At 47.4% G+C, this 19802-nt stretch overlaps 1 protein-coding gene across 1 annotated transcript in view; it reads left to right on the top strand.

Moving 5' to 3' along the window:
* LOC309553891 (zinc metalloproteinase-disintegrin-like VLAIP-B) overlaps positions 1-19802 on the top strand; it is a gene marked incomplete at its 5' end in the record, with an annotated part of 102884 nt that overhangs the window by 14838 nt on the left and 68244 nt on the right. The window contains 1 exon segment of the mRNA XM_082255377.1: positions 10096-10178. Coding sequence (XP_082111503.1) covers positions 10096-10178 — 83 coding nt within the window.

Below are 19802 nucleotides of genomic sequence, written 5' to 3'. Positions count from 1 at the left end.
ATTTTATTTGTGTACAGCGCCCCTCGACCGCGCAATTGTCCGTTTAAAATATTGCATAAAATGGCCTGGTTAGGAAGGGGGCTAAATATTCCGGAGGTCAAGTGGTGGCAGATAGAACTACCTGAATTTGTCACCTGTGTTGTTACCAAATCCGACACAAATAATTGCCTGAATTAGGTGCAGGTAGTTCTAAAGGAAACAGCTGCAAGAAAAGTTAAGGGATTTCCTCTCGCTTGTTCTGTCTAGACAGGAATTGGGGAAATTTCCCTTCACATACTGTTCTGTCTGACCCTTATCATAAAAAAAGGGAAGTTCATTAGGGTAAAAGCTGACACAGAGCTTTATCCTCCCCCCCCCCCCCCCCATTCTATCCAAAACTGACAATATTAATATTTTATCTAAGATGAACTCCATCTTTACCTATAGTCTTGCACAGTTGTGCAGGCTCCTGTATTGAAATGACTTATGGCCTGTACACACGCACTGATTGTCAGCCGTAAATGTTCGGCCAACGTCCAATCGGCCGATTGTCGGCTTGTTAGTATGATGCTTCCGACAACCGACTGCGACTTTTCGGCCGAACAAAATCTGGTGTGGATGCTATAAAATTTTTGTTGGCCAACAAAGAACGGCCGATTGTTCGTCAGTCAGTACAGATTTCGGCCGACAAAAATGTGATGATCAAGACTGGGCATGCTCAGAGAATAAAAAACACATGAAAAGTAAACCAGAACTTGACATCACTTCTGCAGTTGGTTGTTGTTGGCCAACAAAATTCATGTGCAGTCTAGAGCACTTTTCAACCAACAAAACAGCACCGGACAAAAGACGTCCGAACGGTCGGCCCACAATTGGTACGTGTGTACGGGGCTTTATCCTGATTTCAATGCACACTTTGAGCTTCCCACAAAGTGCATTATAAGCTGCATAAATCAGACAGAGCCGCCTCGTTTCCTGGCTGGAGTGCATCCAGCATCAGCTAGCCTTTTCCTCCACAGTCTGGCACTGATCTTTCCCTTTAATATATTGAATTTTAGTTCTTTCAATCATAGAGGCTCCGCATCTCAAGTGGGCATTGCCTAGGGCAGCCTAAATGCAAATGAAGTCTGCTTAGGAATGCCTACTACTGCCTACTGTACTGACATCAGAGCAGGGCAGGGTGCTTTGATATTTTCAGTAAGCTACGTACAGCAGTGGACGGTCCCTGCCGGCCCCTACCACCAGCCATGATCTGCCTGCATTGCATAGAGAAGCAAGGACGCCCAGTGATGACATTGCGGGGATTGAAATAAGGTGTATAATGAAAACAGATTTTTTTTAATTTTATTTTATTAAAAAGTGTGAAGGGAGGAACCAGGAAAGGCAAAGTATTAGCAAGTAAATTTTCAGCTTTAAGGGAGTACCAAAATCACATTCATTGCATTAAAGCAATATTAAACCCAAAGCCAAAAAAAGTAAAATATTGCAGCTTACCAATCAATAGATGTGGTGGCTGCATTAGTTTTCTTTTTTTTTTTTTAGGCTTTTTTTCCTTCTGTTTTCACCCAGTGATCTGGCCAGTAACATACCACCTGTAGTAGAGCACCCCCACTCTGGATGAATGAGCACAGGGGGCACCTTTGGACAGCAGCACTGTCAGTTTGGGGGGGGGGGGGGTGTTAAACGGACTAGAAGATTTAGATACTGTACATACTGATTTAGATTATAATTATAAGCTCCGCTTAACCACTTCCAGACCACCCGCCGCCTTTTTACTGCGGCAGGGTGGCACGGACAGGCAAAGCGACGTAGGTCTATGTCGTTCTCCTGAAAGCCGATTGGGGGCGCGCGCGTGCTCCCGATCGTCAGCGGGGAAGCTGATGCGGGTGTCAGGCGGCTCCGATTGCTGCCTGACAGCCCTGATCTCTCCCCGCTGAGAGAGAAGGACGGTCGGCTAATGTAAACACAGCCAACCGTCCTTCTCCCTGCAATGATCACAGAGCTCATGTGATCCTTCTATACAGGAACACAGATCTCTATGGTCATTTCACAAGTCCAACCCCCATACAGTTAGAATCACTCCCCTAGGGTCACATTTAACCCCTTGATCACCTATACTATTAACCCCTTCCCTGCCAGTGTCATTATTACAGTAACAGTGCATACTTTTAGCACTGATTACTGCAGTAATGTCACTGGTACCCCTAAAAGTGTCAAAAATGTCAGTCAGGGGTCCGATCTGTCCGCCGCAATGTTGCAGTCCTGCAAAAAATCGCAAATAGCCACCATTACTATTAAAAAAAAAAAAAAAACATTAAAAATGACATAAATCTTTCCCGTAGTTAGTAGACGCAAACCAATCAAAATACACTTATTGCGATTTTTTTTTTTTTTTTTTTTTTTTTTTTACGAAAAATATGTAGCAGAAAACAAATTGGCCTAAAATGTTAAAAAATTTAGATTTTTTAATTTTTTTTTTTGAGAATGTCATATAGCAGAATGTGAAAAATATTGTTTTTTTTTTTTTTTTTTCAAAATTGTCGCTCTTTTTTTGTTTATAGCGCAAAAAATAAAAATAGCACAGGTGATCAAATACCACCAAAAGAAAGCTCTATTTGTGGGAAAAAAAGGACGTCAATTTTATTTGGGTACAGCGTCGCCCGACCGCGCAATTGTCCATTAAAATAACGCAGTGCCGAATCGCAAAATAGGGCCTGGTCATTTAGGGGGCAAATCTTCCGGTCCAGAACTGATTAACCGCTTGCCGACTGCGCACAGTATATTTACTGCGACAGTCAGCCCCGGCCAGGCAGAGTGATGTAGGTCTACGTTGCTCGCCTGTCACTCCTTCTAGAGCCTATAGCGGGCGGGCGCGCACCCGCCTCGGCGCGCGCCCGCCTCGGCTCGTTCATGGAGGAGTGCGGGAGTGTGACTGGTGGACCCGATGTCCGCCAGTCACACTACGATCGCCGGTACAGCGGGAGAAAGACAGAGCGGCTTATGTAAACAAGCCACCTGTCAGTTCTCCCTGTGTAAAAATGAAGATCAGACGGTTCTACTATGTAGAACCGTTGATCTTTTTTTTTACACCAATAGGAATGTCCCACTACAGTTAGAAGCACGCCCCTAGGACACACTTAACCCCTCCCTGTCCAATAAAGTTAACCCCTTCCCTGCCAGTGTCATTTTTGCAGTAACAGTGCATATATATAGCACTGACAGGGCCGGTTTTAGACAAAGTGTGGCCCTGGGCAAACCTAAAAGTGGGGCCCCAAATATTTTTATATTCTACCAAAAATATAGGCGCCATATATGGTGATATGCTGCGCGGCACCCAATTGCACCAACCGGCAAGGGAAAGGGAAGAGAGGGGCCGTGTCCTTCCACAGGTACGCTAGGAATCTGTAAGATCGGTGCTATGGGCTCCTGACAGTGACGTGGCCCCTTTGTAAAATCTTTAGACACAAGAAACAAAAGTGCAATAATTTATAAACAAGTGCAATATAAATAATTCACAAACCAAGACCAGTGCATTACAAAAATCATACATAGACAAAACCAGAGCATTACAATAGTAAATTGCCAGGTCTAGGTGGGGTAGGGTTGCTACCTCATCCCTTTAATCCAGGACACATACGAATTACCAGTGGCGGCTGGTGCTCAACATTTTTGGGGGGGGGGGCGCAAACAGAAAAATGTAATAGGCATTGCTTTGCGGCAAAAAACGCTGTAAAAAATTGCGTGACTTAACAAACAATCATTAGGTTGGTTCAAGATTGACCAGCGTGTCCCCATTCACTGCACAGTGACCAGCATGTCCCCCATCAATGCACAGTGTCCACAATGCACAGTGACCAGCATGTCCCCATTCAATGCACAGTGACCAGCATGTCCCCATTCAATGCACAGTGACCAGCATGTCCCCCATCAATGCACAGTGACCAGCATGTCCCCATTCAATGCACAGTGACCAGCATGTCCCCCATCAATGCACAGTGTCCAGCATGTCCCCCATCAATGCACAGTGTCCAGCATGTCCCCCATCAATGCACAGTGTCCAGCATGTCCCCACCAATGCACAGTGACCAGCATGTCCCCATTCAATGCACAGTGACCAGCATGTCCCCCACCAATGCACAGTGACCAGCATGTCCCCCACCAATGCACAGTGACCAGCATGTCCCCATTCAATGCACAGTGACCAGCATGTTCCCCATCAATGCACAGTGTCCAGCATGTCCCCCACCAATGCACAGTGTCCAGCATGTTCCCCATCAATGCACAGTGTCCAGCATGTTCCCCATCAATGCACAGTGTCCAGCATGTTCCCCATCAATGCACAGTGTCCAGCATGTCCCCCACCAATGCACAGTGACCAGCATGTCCCCATTCAATGCACAGTGACCAGCGTGTCCCCATTAAAATGCACAGTGACCAGCGTGTCCCCATTCAATGCACAGTGACCAGCATGTCCCCATCAATGCACAGTGTCCAGCATGTCCCCCATCAATGCACAGTGACCAGCATGTCCCCCATCAATGCACAGTGTCCAGCATGTCCCCATCAATGCACAGTGTCCAGCATGTCCCCCACCAATGCACAGTGACCAGCATGTCCCCATTCAATGCACAGTGACCAGCGTGTCCCCATTCAATGCACAGTGACCAGCGTGTCCCCATTCAATGCACAGTGACCAGCGTGTCCCCATTCAATGCACAGTGACCAGCATGTCCCCATCAATGCACAGTGTCCAGCATGTCCCCCATCAATGCACAGTGACCAGCATGTCCCCCATCAATGCACAGTGTCCAGCATGTTTCCCATCAATGCACAGTGTCCAGCATGTCCCCCATCAATGCACAGTGTCCAGCATGTCCCCATCAATGCACAGTGTCCAGCATGTTTCCCATCAATGCACAGTGTCCAGCATGTCCCCCATCAATGCACAGTGTCCAGCATGTCCCCCATCAATGCACAGTGTCCAGCATGTCCCCCATCAATGCACAGTGACCAGCATGTCTCCCATCAATGCACAGTGTCCAGCATGTTTCCCATCAATGCACAGTGTCCAGCATGTCCCCCATCAATGCACAGTGTCCAGCATGTCCCGCATCATTGCACAGTGTCCAGCATGTCCCGTATCAATGCACAGTGTCCAGCATGTCCCGCATCAATGCACAGTGTCCAGCATGTCCCCACCAATGCACAGTGACCAGCATGTCCCCATTCAATGCACAGTGACCAGCATGTCCCCCACCAATGCACAGTGACCAGCATGTCCCCATTCAATGCACAGTGACCAGCATGTCCCCATTCAATGCACAGTGACCAGCATGTCCCCCATCAATGCACAGTGACCAGCGTGTCCCCATCAATGCACAGTGACCAGCATGTCTCCCATCAATGCACAGTGTCCAGCATGTTTCCCATCAATGCACAGTGTCCAGCATGTCCCCCATCAATGCACAGTGTCCAGCATGTCCCCCATCAATGCACAGTGTCCAGCATGTCCCCCATCAATGCACAGTGTCCAGCATGTTTCCCATCAATGCACAGTGACCAGCATGTCTCCCATCAATGCACAGTGTCTAGCATGTCCCCACCAATGCACAGTGTCCAGCATTTCTCCCATCAATGCACAGTGTCCAGCATGTTTCCCATCAATGCACAGTGTCCAGCATGTCCCCCACCAATGCACAGTGACCAGCATGTCCCCCACCAATGCACAGTGACCAGCATGTCCCCATCAATGCACAGTGACCAGCATGTCTCCCATCAATGCACAGTGTCCAGCATGTTTCCCATCAATGCACAGTGTCCAGCATGTCCCCCATCAATGCACAGTGTCCAGCATGTCCCCCATCAATGCACAGTGTCCAGCATGTCCCCCATCAATGCACAGTGTCCAGCATGTCCCACATCAATGCACAGTGTCCAGCATGTCCCCACCAATGCACAGTGACCAGCATGTCCCCATTCAATGCACAGTGACCAGCATGTCCCCATTCAATGCACAGTGACCAGCATGTCCCCCATCAATGCACAGTGACCAGCGTGTCCCCATCAATGCACAGTGACCAGCATGTCTCCCATCAATGCACAGTGTCCAGCATGTTTCCCATCAATGCACAGTGTCCAGCATGTCCCCCATCAATGCACAGTGTCCAGCATGTCCCCCATCAATGCACAGTGTCCAGCATGTCCCCCATCAATGCACAGTGTCCAGCATGTTTCCCATCAATGCACAGTGACCAGCATGTCTCCCATCAATGCACAGTGTCTAGCATGTCCCCACCAATGCACAGTGTCCAGCATTTCTCCCATCAATGCACAGTGTCCAGCATGTTTCCCATCAATGCACAGTGTCCAGCATGTCCCCCACCAATGCACAGTGACCAGCATGTCCCCCACCAATGCACAGTGACCAGCATGTCCCCATCAATGCACAGTGACCAGCATGTCTCCCATCAATGCACAGTGTCCAGCATGTTTCCCATCAATGCACAGTGTCCAGCATGTCCCCCATCAATGCACAGTGTCCAGCATGTCCCCCATCAATGCACAGTGTCCAGCATGTCCCCCATCAATGCACAGTGTCCAGCATGTCCCACATCAATGCACAGTGTCCAGCATGTCCCCACCAATGCACAGTGACCAGCATGTCCCCATTCAATGCACAGTGACCAGCATGTCCCCCACCAATGCACAGTGACCAGCATATCCCCCACCAATGCACAGTGACCAGCATGTCCCCCACCAATGCACAGTGTCCAGCATGTCCCCCACCAATGCACAGTGACCAGCATGTCCCCATCAATGCGTGACCCCCCCCCAGAGGACTTCACTTACCTCTGGTGCCACTGCCGTCACCGTGTCTGGCGTGCTGCTCGGGACTTGGTCGGACGTCTTCTCCCTCCGAATCCTCGTCTCGACCTGCATGCGCGCCGCCCGTCACCGTCCCGACTCCCTGGCGACCGTGCTGCTCGGGAGTCGACTTCTTCCTCCTCCATGGTGCTGCGACTCGGTCGGCGCCGCCCGCTGCCTCTTCTCTGATGGCGTACGGGAAGGTGTGGTGAATTTGGTGGGGGGATCACATATTAGGGTGGAGCTGTCAGTGGTGAATTGTGTGGTTTTGGGGGGGGGGGGGGCTACACCGCCACTGTATCATACCCCCCCCCCCCCCCCGCACACAATTCACCACTGATCTCCTCACCAAATTCACCACTACTGTGTCATTCCCTCCGAATGACACAGCAGTGGTGAATTTGGTGAGATTACATATTGGTGGGGGTGTCAGTGGTAAATTGTGTGGTGGTGGGGGGATGACACAGCGGTGGTGAATTTTGTGGGGAAATCACATATTGGTAGGGGGTTTGTGCCACAGACAGACCCCCTACCAATATGTGATTTCCCCACAAAATTCACCACCGCTGTGTCATTCCCACCCCTACACCACCACTGACACCCCCACCAATATGTGATCATGTCCCCCAAATTCCCCACTGCTGTGTCATACCCCCCACACCACCACCAATATGTGATCTCCCCCAAGTTCACCACTGCTGTGTGTGTCGTTGTCCCCCCATCACACAATTCACCACTGACACCCCCACCAATATGTGCTCTCCCCCAAGTTCACCACTGGCACTATGGTGAATTTAGGGGAGATCACATGTTGGTGGGGGTGTCAGTGGATGTGGTAGTTAGCTGGGCTTGCTTATTATCTACTCACTGACCTCTGTCACCACTTATGAGGACACCATAGAAAGGCAGCGCCGCCGGGCCCCTCCTCCCACAGATGCAGCGCTGGCCACCGGGCTCCTCCTCCCACTTCCATAGCACGGCCGCCGGGTCCCTCCCCTCCTCCCACTTCATTGCTATTGGCCGCCGGGTCCCTTCCCTCCTCCCACTTCAGTAGTGACAGCCGCCGGGCCCCTCCCCTCCTCACACTTCAATATAGAACTGGCCGCCGGGCCCCGCCCCCTAATTCTATAGCGGCGGACGCAGGGCCCCTCCACTCCTCCCACTTAGCGCTGGTCGCCGAGCGGCAGTTCCCGGCGATAGCCCGATGTTGTCTCACTCTGAGACAATATCGGGTGAATTAGTGCTGTACTGGGCGGCGGGTTCCCTTCCCGTCCGAAGTGCCCGACCGACCGGCGACCGCTCAGTCCGCCCCTGGAGCCCGCTGGCCGCTGCTGACAGTGGCCCGGGGCCCCTGGACATTCGGGGGCCCTGGGCAGTTGCCCAGTTTGCCCCCCCCTAACGCCGGCCCTGAGCACTGATTACTGCAGTAATGTCACTGGTAACCCCAAAAGTGTCAAAAATGTCAGTCAAGGGTCCGATCTGTCCGCCGCAATGTCGCAGTACCGCAAAAAAAAAAAATCGCAGATCGCCGCCATTACTCGTTAAAAAAAAAAACCACCAAAAATCTTTCCCTTTGTTAGTAAACGCGATAACTTTTGCACAAACCAATCAAAATACGCTTTTTGCCAAACATAGGTAGCGTAAAACAAATTGGCCGAAAATGTTAAAAAATGTTGATTTTTACATTTTTTTGGGGGGGAATTTCATATAAAAAAAGTGAAAAATATTGTTATTTTTGCAAAAATTACGCTCTTTTTTTGTTTATAGCGCGTGATCAAAAAAATCGCACAGGTGATCAAATACCACCAAAAGAAAGCTCTGTGGGAAAAAAAGGATGTGAAATTCGTTTAGGTACAACGTCGCACGACCGCGCAATTGTCCGTTAAAGTCACGCAGTAAAAAAAAAAAAAATCGCAAAAAAACCCCCTGGTCAGGAAGGGGGTAAAATCTTCCAGGGCTTAAAGCGGTTGTAAACCCTATAAAAAAAAAAAAAAAAAAACCTGCAAGACAAAGGCATAATGAGCTAGTATGCATCGCATACTAGCCCATTATGTTTAACTTACCTTAAAACGAAGCCCCGACACGGACCCCCGGACATCGATGCGGGCGCTGCCATGATCCCTCGTCGTCTCTTCCGGGTTCGGCGGCTCCGGCGCGCTGATTGGCCGGAAGAGACGGCTCCAGCGCGCTGATTGGCCGGAGCCGCGATGACGTCACTCCCGCGCATGCGCGCGGGAGTGATTTTTCCGGCAAGCTCCCGGCAAGTTAATTGAAGGTCCCCCTGGACCTTCAGAGCGCATGCGCCGCTCGTGCGAGCGGCTGCATGCACTGTAAATATCTCCTAAACCGTGCCGGTTTAGGAGATATTATTTGTACCTACAGGTAAGCCTTATTATAGGCTTACCTGTAGGTAAAAGTGTCAAAAAGCGGGATACAACCGCTTTAAGTGGTTAAGATTCAATTATAACTAGTTACTTTTTTTATCCTTTGCGTTCATACATTGCCTACATACTTTTTGTTGTTCTCAGCTCAAAAAGTTGTGAAACATGCAAATGGTTCAAAATATAATCTCACGTGTCTGAGTATTTTTAGTCTTCTCATAGTAGTCATTGGGGATGATAGGACTGTTGCTTCAGATTTATTGATTTTACACAAAACACTGGAAACCTCTACCAGTGTATGATCTCTTTCCTATAAATACTATTGGTAACATGCCCCAATTTTACTGGCCTAGCAAGTAAAGTTCTGGCCAGGTAGCAACCTTATCTACTGAGGCTTTAGGCACCATGCATATGGATAGGGCACTTGATAAACCACAAGCACATACCCTTCCAGTTCTCATGTGATCCTATAAACCACAAGCATATACCCTTCCAGTTCTCCTGTGATCCTACACATCTCGGGGTCCCCCAATCTGGGTGTGTGACATAAAAATATAGAGATGAGCTCCAGCTTGCAGCTTTGGAACTTCTTGTTATCACACAATGCAGACTGCTGTTGCATTTTATGGTGCAATGGCATGGCATTGAGAGGGGGTGAGGGACAGAGCTCTGACTGCTGCATGTATAAAATGCAAGCAAGCAAAGATCCAAAGCTTTCCTACTATTTTCTGTTTTTAGCATTCACCCTTTTTTCCCCGAAACAGAATCTTGCATAGACTGGACAAATGTGTACATGAGTCTAGGCTCTTTCAGGCTAATGAATTTTAAAGTAAGAAACTAATCTTGATTTTATTTTTTTTTTCTTCCTTAGCAATACATAGACTTCCAAGAGGACTGAAGTATGAAGTTGTCTTTCCAGAGAAAATTCATTCTTGGCACAAGAGAGACACAGAGGTAAGTCGTACCTACAATTATGCTATCTAATGGATATCGAGCAATCTGTTTCTTGTTACAAATTTTACTTTGATCTGTCATGTGTTAAATTAGATCCTGTGTAAATGTACTAATATATCAAATATGCCACTGATTTTGCTTGAAAATCTAGGCCCAGGATTTCACTTCTTGAAACCAAGGTACTGTTACCTTGAGATATATTCAGTGTAACTATTATTGTGTCATTGGGTCTAAGCCCCCGTTCACATTAGGTCGCTCCGACTTCGGGGGCGACCTGTGAAGTCGCGTGCACCGCGACTTCTGCGCTACTTGCATGGACTTCATATAATGATTGTCTATGCAAGTCGCCTCCAGGTCGCCCCGAAGTAGTACAGGACCCTTTTTCTAAGTCGGAGCGACTTGTGTCGCTCCTATTAGAACCGGTCCTGTACTACTCAATGAACCCGACAGTGCGCGACTTGCCCGGCTGACCAAGTCGCCTAGCAAGTCGTAATAGTGTGAACCGGCTCTTAAACCTTACTCCATAGAAGCCATGGTTTCCATACACTGCACTGGTAATGGGCAGTCTGAAACAGCTGTATGCACTTTGTATTAAATGGCTTTTTACTGTATTATTTATCTGCCTTATTTATCTGATACTCCGTCTCCGGTCATTCTGCACGTGCATCTGCATTCTACACGTGCATCTGGCCAAAGTGGCATAGAGCTTATGCATGGCTCAGCCCACTGTCCTGAAATGCAGAATAATCCACTCATTTTCGGTAAATGTGAAATAATGAGACATGTCAATAACATCTGTTCTAAGAAAGCTTTACTGTGCTATCCTTGAGATATATACAAATAGCAAACAAGAAAGATTTGAGAGGATCTGGAATCCATGGATGCACTATATAGAGTCCTCTATTTGAGCTGAGAGGGGAGTTTTTTTTCTTTTTCTCTTGCTATTACGTTTCCTAATAATGCCCCTTTCTTTTGGAGATCCCTGATCCCTCTATTGTTCTGGATAATTCATGATTGACACTCTGGTGGCACTGGAAGCATGAGTGTTTAATATGGTATTTTGAATCTGTGTTGATGCTGCTGGATGCCGTCTACTTTAGCCTTGCTTTCACTCCCCATGTTACTGACTGGTAATCCTGGGTACCCACTGCTCAGTTTTTTTTTTTTTTTTAATTCAACCCCAACAAACTAACAGATAGTCGTACCAAGTCAAGCGATGTTGGTGCGGCAATCTCCCCTGCTGTTCCCCACCAAAATTCCCAAACCAGAGCTCACAGCCCTTGGCTGCAATCACTGTTTGGATGCTGGTTTTCCAGCACGCCCCTTTGACAAATGATGGTCGTTAGACCAGCTTTTGTGAGAGACAGCTGTACACACTAACCAAAAGTCAGACGGTTCCTGTATGTAGACAGTGTACACAGCTTATGGGCCATGCACACTATACAATTGTCTTTAGATTTTTTTCCTTTAAATTTACCAAAACCATATAATATGAGGTCAAATCTAAACACTTTCAATTTGTATGCAATCAGGCAGGCCCTTGCACTACGTAGTTGAAGGTAAATCTAAAGGAAATCTAACAACAAAAGTTTTATAGTGTGTATCCAGCTTAAGGGCTCTTTCACACGGGCGATCCGATCAGATCCGCCTGTCAGTTTTTTAGGCGGATCTGATCGGATCCTCCATGCAGCTCTATGGAGCAGCGGGTGTCAGCGGAGACACCTCCGCTGACACCCGCTGCCATCTGTATCCGATCCTGTTCGTGAAATCTGGACGGATGGAAACCCTATTTTCCCTAAAACGTCTTTCAGGACAGCACCTTAGAGAGATGGCTCCTCCCTCTCCTCATCAGGAAACACCCCATCCACCAGATTTTAAAAGGAGGCTTCTCCCACCATTCATCAGTTTTTGTGTTTCCTCCGGCCGAGGAACACCTCTGTGGGGAGCTGGGCTCTTAAGGTGCTATCCTGAGAGACCGGGCTTCCTACGTCCACCTACCCTTTTTTGGAGACGATTGCTTCTCCCATTCACGCGACCGACTGCAGTGCATGGGCTCCTTCTTCCTCTTCAGTGCTCTAGGCTGAGTCAAGACCCCGCAGAGCACAGCCCTGGGAAGGCATCTTGGAGGAGCGGAACGATTTTTCTTAGGTTTCCGCCGCCTTTTTTTCAAATTTGCCGCCATTTCTCCGGATCGAGTGACGCTCGTCCGGACCGGAAGTGAGGTTCCGGAAAGGGCAGCGTTCTGCAGGGGGCGTATGGCGTCATTTCCGCCGGACGCAGAGGAAGAAGGGAGGAGCAAGCTGGTGCCTTATTCCGGATCCGGTCCAGTGCAGGTGCGCTTTGGTCTCCGGAACCGGTACCGAAGCCACGGGTGATACCGCTGCCAAGCGATGGAAGCTTCTTCAGCGAGTGGGACAGGCACAGGCACCAGTAAGGCCCAGGTAAGGGGTATCTTTATATGGCCTATCTTACTGTGGGGTCTCTCTCCATCCCTTTTACTTTCCCCCCGGTGGCTGGGGGCCTGTCAGGGCACATGGGACTTCCCTTTAAATGTCTTTCTGTGCACCTTTGGTGGCCCTGAGAATCAGGCTGACTTTTAAGAAGCATGTGTATGTTTTCCCATTCATGTCTTCCAGGCTAAAAGCTCTGAAACTGTTTTCAAGAGAAAGTGTCCTTCATGCAAAGCAAAGTTGTCGGAAAGTTGGAAAAAGACACTTTGCCAGGGATGTATTGATGCACTAGTAAAGGAAGAAGCATCTGCAGTTTGTGGCGATTTAGTCGCATCTGTGAGGAAGGAATTGGATGCTACCATCCAATCTTTTCGGTCATCCCTACAGGACCCTGCCCTGAGTCAGCCATCAGCCTCACTGTCCTCTCAGGGTTCACAGTTGGTTCCTTCGGTGGGGACAGAAGGGGTTCCTTCCACCCAAGGAGATAATTCCCCCTCACATTCCAAGGAGGATTCAGAGGAAGAAGAGGAGGGAGGGGCACAAAGCAGGCCCACTAAATACAAACTATCCTTAGAGCAAGTGGATGGTCTCCTGAGGGCAGTTTACATCACCCTGGGTCTAGAGGAGGAAAAGAAGGAACTGTCCCTACATGACAAAATGTATGCAGGCTTGGAAGAGCCTAAGGGCCGTATCTTCCCAGTGCATCAGACCATCTCAGATGCAATAAAACATGAGTGGGCTGATCCGGAAAAGAAAACCTTCTTCCCTAAAGCCTTTAAAAGGCGATTTCCTTTTGATGAGGACCCAGGAGCTCCCTGGAATAAGATGCCAAAGATTGATGCAGCCTTCTCCCAGGTTTCTAGGTCAACAGACCTAGCATTTGAAGACATGGGAATCCTGAGGGATCCCATGGATAAGAAGATGGACCAGCAACTTAAGAGATCCTGGCAATCCATCATGGGGAGTCTGAAACCTGCCATGGCAGTAACCTGTGTGTCCAGGAATCTGGAATACTGGCTTAGCCAGCTAAAAGCACACATCACAGCAGACTCACCTAAACAGGAAATTTTGGATTCCTTTTCCACGCTCTCCACGGCCATAGCCTTCATTGCTGACGCTTCAGCAGAGTCAGTGAAGATGACAGCAAGATCTGCAGCTTTATCCAACTCAGCCAGAAGGGCTCTTTGGTTAAAGACATGGCCTGGAGATACAGCTTCTAAAAATAAGCTGTGTGGACTTCCTTTTCAGGGGGATCTACTATTCGGGCCTGGGCTAGACTCTGTTCTAGATAGAACAGCAGACAAAAAGAAGTCTTTTCCTGTGAAGAAAAAACAGGCAGCAAAGAAGCTTTTTCGACCTCAAAAAGCTCAGCAAAATAGCAGACCCCAGGAGAAGAGAAGAAACTGGTCGACACAAAAACCCAAAGGGAAAGGAGGTGTTCTCTTCCATCCTCCTGTGTCATCCAACAAAACACAATGACAAGACATTGTCGGTGGGAGGAAGATTGAGGGAATTCCTCCCCTATTGGGCAGCCATAACAGAAAATCAATACATTCTGGATATGCTGTCCCAAGGCTACAACATAGAGTTTTCAGAGACGCCACCCGAAAGGTTCTTTGTCACAAACCTCCCAAGAGATGCAGAAAAAGCCCTGGCTATGATGGACCTGTTAAAGGACCTGAGGCGACAGGGAGTTGTCTGTCCAGTTCCAGTGGAGGAACAACATCAGGGATTTTATTCCCACATATTTTTGATAAAGAAACCATCGGGGGATTTTCGTCTTATACTGAATCTGAAACCATTAAACAGGTCAGTTCTGTACAAAAAGTTTCGAATGGACTCAATTCTTACAGTCAGAACCCTGTTAACAAAAGGATGCTTCATGGCATCAATCGACTTAAGGGATGCTTACCTACATATCCCTATTGCCCCTCGCTCACAGAGATTCCTAAGGTTGGCAGTAAATCTGGGAAAGGAAATGCTCCATATCCAATTCAAAGCACTCCCTTTCGGGCTATCATCCTCCCCTCGTATTTTTACGAAGGTAATGGCAGAGTGTCTAGCTCCCCTCCTCCTTCAGGGAATCTCTGTGGTGCCTTACCTGGACGACCTGCTTTTCTTTGCCCCGTCAAAGGAAAAACTTCAAGAGGACCTGCACAAGGCAAGAGGTCATCTAGAAGCTCTGGGATGGATAGTGAACATCAAGAAATCGAATCTCACACCGGCTCAGCGGGTTCAGTTCCTAGGGTTTCAGTTATGCTCTGTGGAACAAAGAATCTTCCTACCAGAAGACAAACAGGTCAAAATACAGAATTTGGTAGCAAGGCTACAAACAAATCAGTGGTGGTCGATCAGAGAGATCATGTCAGTCCTTGGAAACCTGACTGCATCAATTCCAGCTGTCCAATGGGCAAGGCTGCATTTTCGACCACTCCAATATTTCCTCCTCAGAATCTGGGATCACAATCCAGAGACTTTGGACTTAAAGGTAAAAATCCCCACCAAGGTCAAGAGGTCCCTTTGGTGGTGGAGAAATCGGATAACCTTGTCTCAGGGTTTGGCCTGGTCCTTCCCGGCAGACCAGAGGTTAACAACGGATGCCAGCAGGTGGGGGTGGGGAGCCCACTGGAACCAAAACCTGGCACAGGGGGTTTGGTCTCAGACCGAGACAAGAAAATCCTCAAATTGGAAGGAATTAAAGGCAGTCGGCCTAGCCCTAACTGCCTTCTCTCAAAATCTTCAGGGGACTCATGTTCAAGTCCTTTCAGACAACGCCACTACAGTGGCATATCTAAACAAGCAAGGGGGCACAAGAAGCAAAACCCTACAGCTTTTGGCAACGGAAATTCTGCAATGGGCGGAAAGGCAGTTACTTTCCTTGTCAGCAATCCACCTAAAAGGTACACTAAACAGTGTGGCGGATTATTTAAGCAGGCAGAAGATCCGAGAAGCAGAATGGAGCTTGAACCCAGAAGTCTTTATGTTGATAACCAAGACTTGGGGAAAGCCAGAGGTGGATCTGTTTGCAACGAAAGAAAACGCAAAACTTCCACTTTACTTCTCACTCCACAGAAACGACAACTCTCTGGGAGTAGATTCCCTGGCACATCCCTGGAGGTTCAGGTTGGGGTATGCCTTCCCCCCCTTCCAGCTCATTCCATTGGTGTTGAGAAAAATCCAAATGGAAAGAGCCTCAGTGATCCTGATCACTCCTTATTGGCCCAAAAGAGTTTGGTTTTCGACTGTCCTTCAACTATCAGTCAAACCTGCTTTTCAGCTCCCTCTTCGTCAAGACCTACTGTTTCAAGGTCCAGTTTATCATCCAGAAGTGGAAAAGCTAAAGCTCACCGCCTGGTATCTGAGGAGCAACTGCTGAAAAGGAAAGGATTTTCAGACGCATTAATTGCTACTCTACTTTCCAGTAGGAAAAAAGTCACAAGGAATATATATGCAAAAGTTTGGAAGACATATAATACCTGGTGTGAATCGAAAGATCAAAAATTGGACAGTATTACTTCAATTTTGGAGTTCCTACAGGAGGGCGCAGGAAAAGGTTTGGCAGTAAGTACCCTCAAGGTACAAGTTACAGCCCTGGGGGTATTCTTGGAAAGGCCCATTTCTTCAGAATCTTTAATCATCAGATTCTTCAGGGCCCTTACCCGCTCCAGACCAGTGCCTATCAGAAGCTTCCCCAAATGGGATTTGTCGGTGGTCCTTCAGGCTTTCACAAAGGAACCTTTTGAACCACTAGAAACGGTTACACTAAAAAACCTTACCCTCAAGACAGTCTTCTTGGTGGCAATAACATCAGCAAGAAGAATCAGTGAATTACATGCTTTATCAGCTATCGAACCTTTCTTGGCCATATATCCAGACAGGATAATTCTCAAGACGGATCCAGGGTTTCTCCCAAAAGTAGCTTCAACGAGAAACCGCTCACAAGAAATTGTGTTACCTACCTTCTGCCCTAATCCATCAGGAGATAAGGAAGAAAGCTTTCACTACCTAGATGTAAGAAGGGTTCTTATACACTACTTGGAGGTTACTAAAGAGTTTAGATCATCAAACTCTCTTTTTGTTCTTTTCTCTGGCAACAAAAAAGGTCGCCAGGCATCAAAAGGATCAATAGCCAGATGGCTCAGATCCGCTATTTCAGAGGCTTACTCCCAAATGAAATTGTCTCCCCCGCAGGGGATCAGAGCTCACTCTACTAGAGCGTTAGCCACTACATGGGCAGAGAAAGCTGGTGCCACTCCAGATCAAATCTGCAAAGCGGCTACGTGGTCAAGCTACTTTACATTTGCAAGACACTATAGGTTGGACCTTTTGGCAGCTGAAGATCAGGCTTTTGGCAGAAAGGTCCTGCAAGCTGTGGTCCCTCCCTAAATTGAGTAAGTCTCGATAATCCTCTCTAAGGTGCTGTCCTGAAAGACGTTTTAGGGAAAATTCAAGTTAGACTTACCGGTAACTTGTTTTCCAATAGTCTTTCAGGACAGCAGGAGGATCCCGCCCTATTGTATAAAATGTATTGCTGTGATTAACCATATCTGTTTATGTGTTCCAGCATGGGCCGGAGGTACTCTTCTACAAACTGATGAATGGTGGGAGAAGCCTCCTTTTAAAATCTGGTGGATGGGGTGTTTCCTGATGAGGAGAGGGAGGAGCCATCTCTCTAAGGTGCTGTCCTGAAAGACTATTGGAAAACAAGTTACCGGTAAGTCTAACTTGAATTTTTCCATCCGTTCAGGGATCAGATCGGACCGGATGAGAGCGGACAGGCGGTCCGCTCTCATCCGATCCCCCATAGAGAGCAGCGGGGGCTGTGACACCTCCCTCTTCGCACTGCAAGCAGAGACGGAGCTGTCATCCGCTGGCTCAGTGGGGATCGGCGGACCGATCCCCGCTGAGCAGCACGGATCCGCCTACGGAGGCGGACCGTGTGAAAGAGCCCTTAGTCTTGGAAGCTGCCCACTGAACCTAAAAGCTGGCCATAGATGGATCGAAATTCAGAGCTGATCACTGTATTCGGTACTGCTGTCAGAATACAACAGCCCAGCAGGGAGGATTCCGCCATCCACCTTGTTTGTGTGGATAGGGGAACCTATTTTTATTGATTAGCCTTGTGGCTGATCGAAAAAAAAAAAAAAAGATCCATGTAAGGCCAGCTTGAGTTTAATGATCTTGCATAACGCCTTGCTATAAACTCTTGTATTATTCTTCTATCTATTTCATGTGTCATAAATGACCAGAAATAATGTATGTTGTAAAAGTCCTTTAATTATAATCAATAAAAATGATGACCAAAATGAAAGCGAATGAGAAAAACATAGTTCTACTACATCCAACTGGTTACCTGTTAATGGAACATATCAAACTTTCTTTCTTTATTACCAAAGTTAGGTGCTGACATAGGCTAGGGCTACACGGCCATTACATTTCTTTGCTGCTGAGAGATTTTACTGCTTGTTGACAGTGACCTCTGTTGCAACACAGTGTGTGTTAAACCTCTCTTTAGCAAAGAAATATAATCTCCAGTTCAGTCCTAAACTCACTTCTATCAAACTGTAGAACTGAGCTTGGTAATAAAATCAAGGATTTGCCTTGTAATGTCTGATAACCATTGCCTTAGCTTTGACACCAATGCCATAGTCTAGTTTTTTAATAAACCTGAATTCAGTTTTACATCACATTTTAGTAAACTTAAAGGTACACTTCAGTTTTACCTTTTTTAGGTCTTGCACCGTTGTACACTCTCCTCTCTTGTACTGAAAAAGCTTATTCTGATCTCATTGTACACTGTGAGCTTCTCACTGTATGCATTAGAAGCTGTGGCAAGTCATATAGAACCCACCCCATTTCCTGGATGTGGACATCCAGCATCATCTAGCTTTTTCCTCCCCAGCCTGACTGCACCTGGCTCTACCCATTTCATTCATTTGATTTTTAGTTCTTTCAATTATAGGGGCTCAACATTTATTGTGGATATCACCTAGGGCAGTCTACATGCAAATGCAGGCTGCCTTGGAATGCCAACTCCTTTATCCACTTATTAAGGCATTTTAATATTTGTATAACTCCTCTCAACAGCCAGCCAATGGGTAATGGGCAGGCTGAATGTACCAAGTTGATTGATTGATCAACTTGTGTACAACCAGCATGCCGGCTCCTCTTACGATTATCGCTAATGGCTGCAAAAGTCGCTAGCAATAATCACTGTCTTCTTCCGGCATGGACGGCTTCCCCCGCCCGCCCCTGCGCCTCTGCCAGGAGCAGAAAATAGCTCGGCAGGAGGGATTCCCCTCCGCCAACACTGCCTGGGTTGATGGGGGAATTGTGCAAATTTCTTTTCTGTAACCCGTGTTAGCAGGAAAAATATTTGCACCATGTATGGCCTGCCTTAGAGAAGTACATTGATCTAGTGATGGCATCACTAGGTCTATTATATGGTACGGAATGTAATGAAAACAGAAAAAAAAAGGTTTTGCATGTTGATAAGGATGGAAGGAAGGAACCAGGGAAGGCAAAAAAGAAGAATACAAATAAGCTTTAATGCAAAGATTTAGTTGTCACACTGGCTGTTCTACTGTTGGGGAAAACCCGGTAGCTGAATCACTGAAATGCAACTGTCACCTTTGTTGCTGCTATTACTCCCTTTAAGTGTTTTTTACCCCAACATTTCATATTCCTGATATGAGTATGCTGTACGATGTACTTGTATGAGAAAGTATCCTGTTCTCTTTGTATTGCTTCCTTCATGTGAAATCCCTGGTGTTCTTGCCAGTCCCTCTGCTTTCCTATTAAAAACTGACCACACTAAGCAGGGGAACACAATGTGGTCAGTTCTCTAGCTATGCTGGGAACTCAGCCAGCTCTTCTCCAATGATCAGATTTGTCCTGACACTCCCCCCCAACCTCCTGCACAGCCTTTCACTGGGAACTTCAGTGTAATGCTGCTTCACATCCCCCAGCTCTTATGCAGCTGAGAAAAGAGGGAATGTCACCACTTAAAAAAAAAAGAGAAAAAAAGGTGTTTGTTTATTTATTTATTTTTAGATTTATGCACAAATGTTTTCCCTTTCATTTCTATTTTAGGCTGCATTCACATGTCAGCTTATAATCGCGGGCAGAACCGCCGCGGTTTCGCCCGCGATTCGGAGATTTATTGCAAATCGCG

Source organism: Pelophylax lessonae (genome assembly GCF_965119305.1).
Source record: "Pelophylax lessonae genome assembly, chromosome: 4".
Lineage (NCBI taxonomy): Eukaryota > Metazoa > Chordata > Amphibia > Anura > Ranidae > Pelophylax > Pelophylax lessonae.
This window is presented reverse-complemented; position numbering and strand designations above follow the sequence as displayed.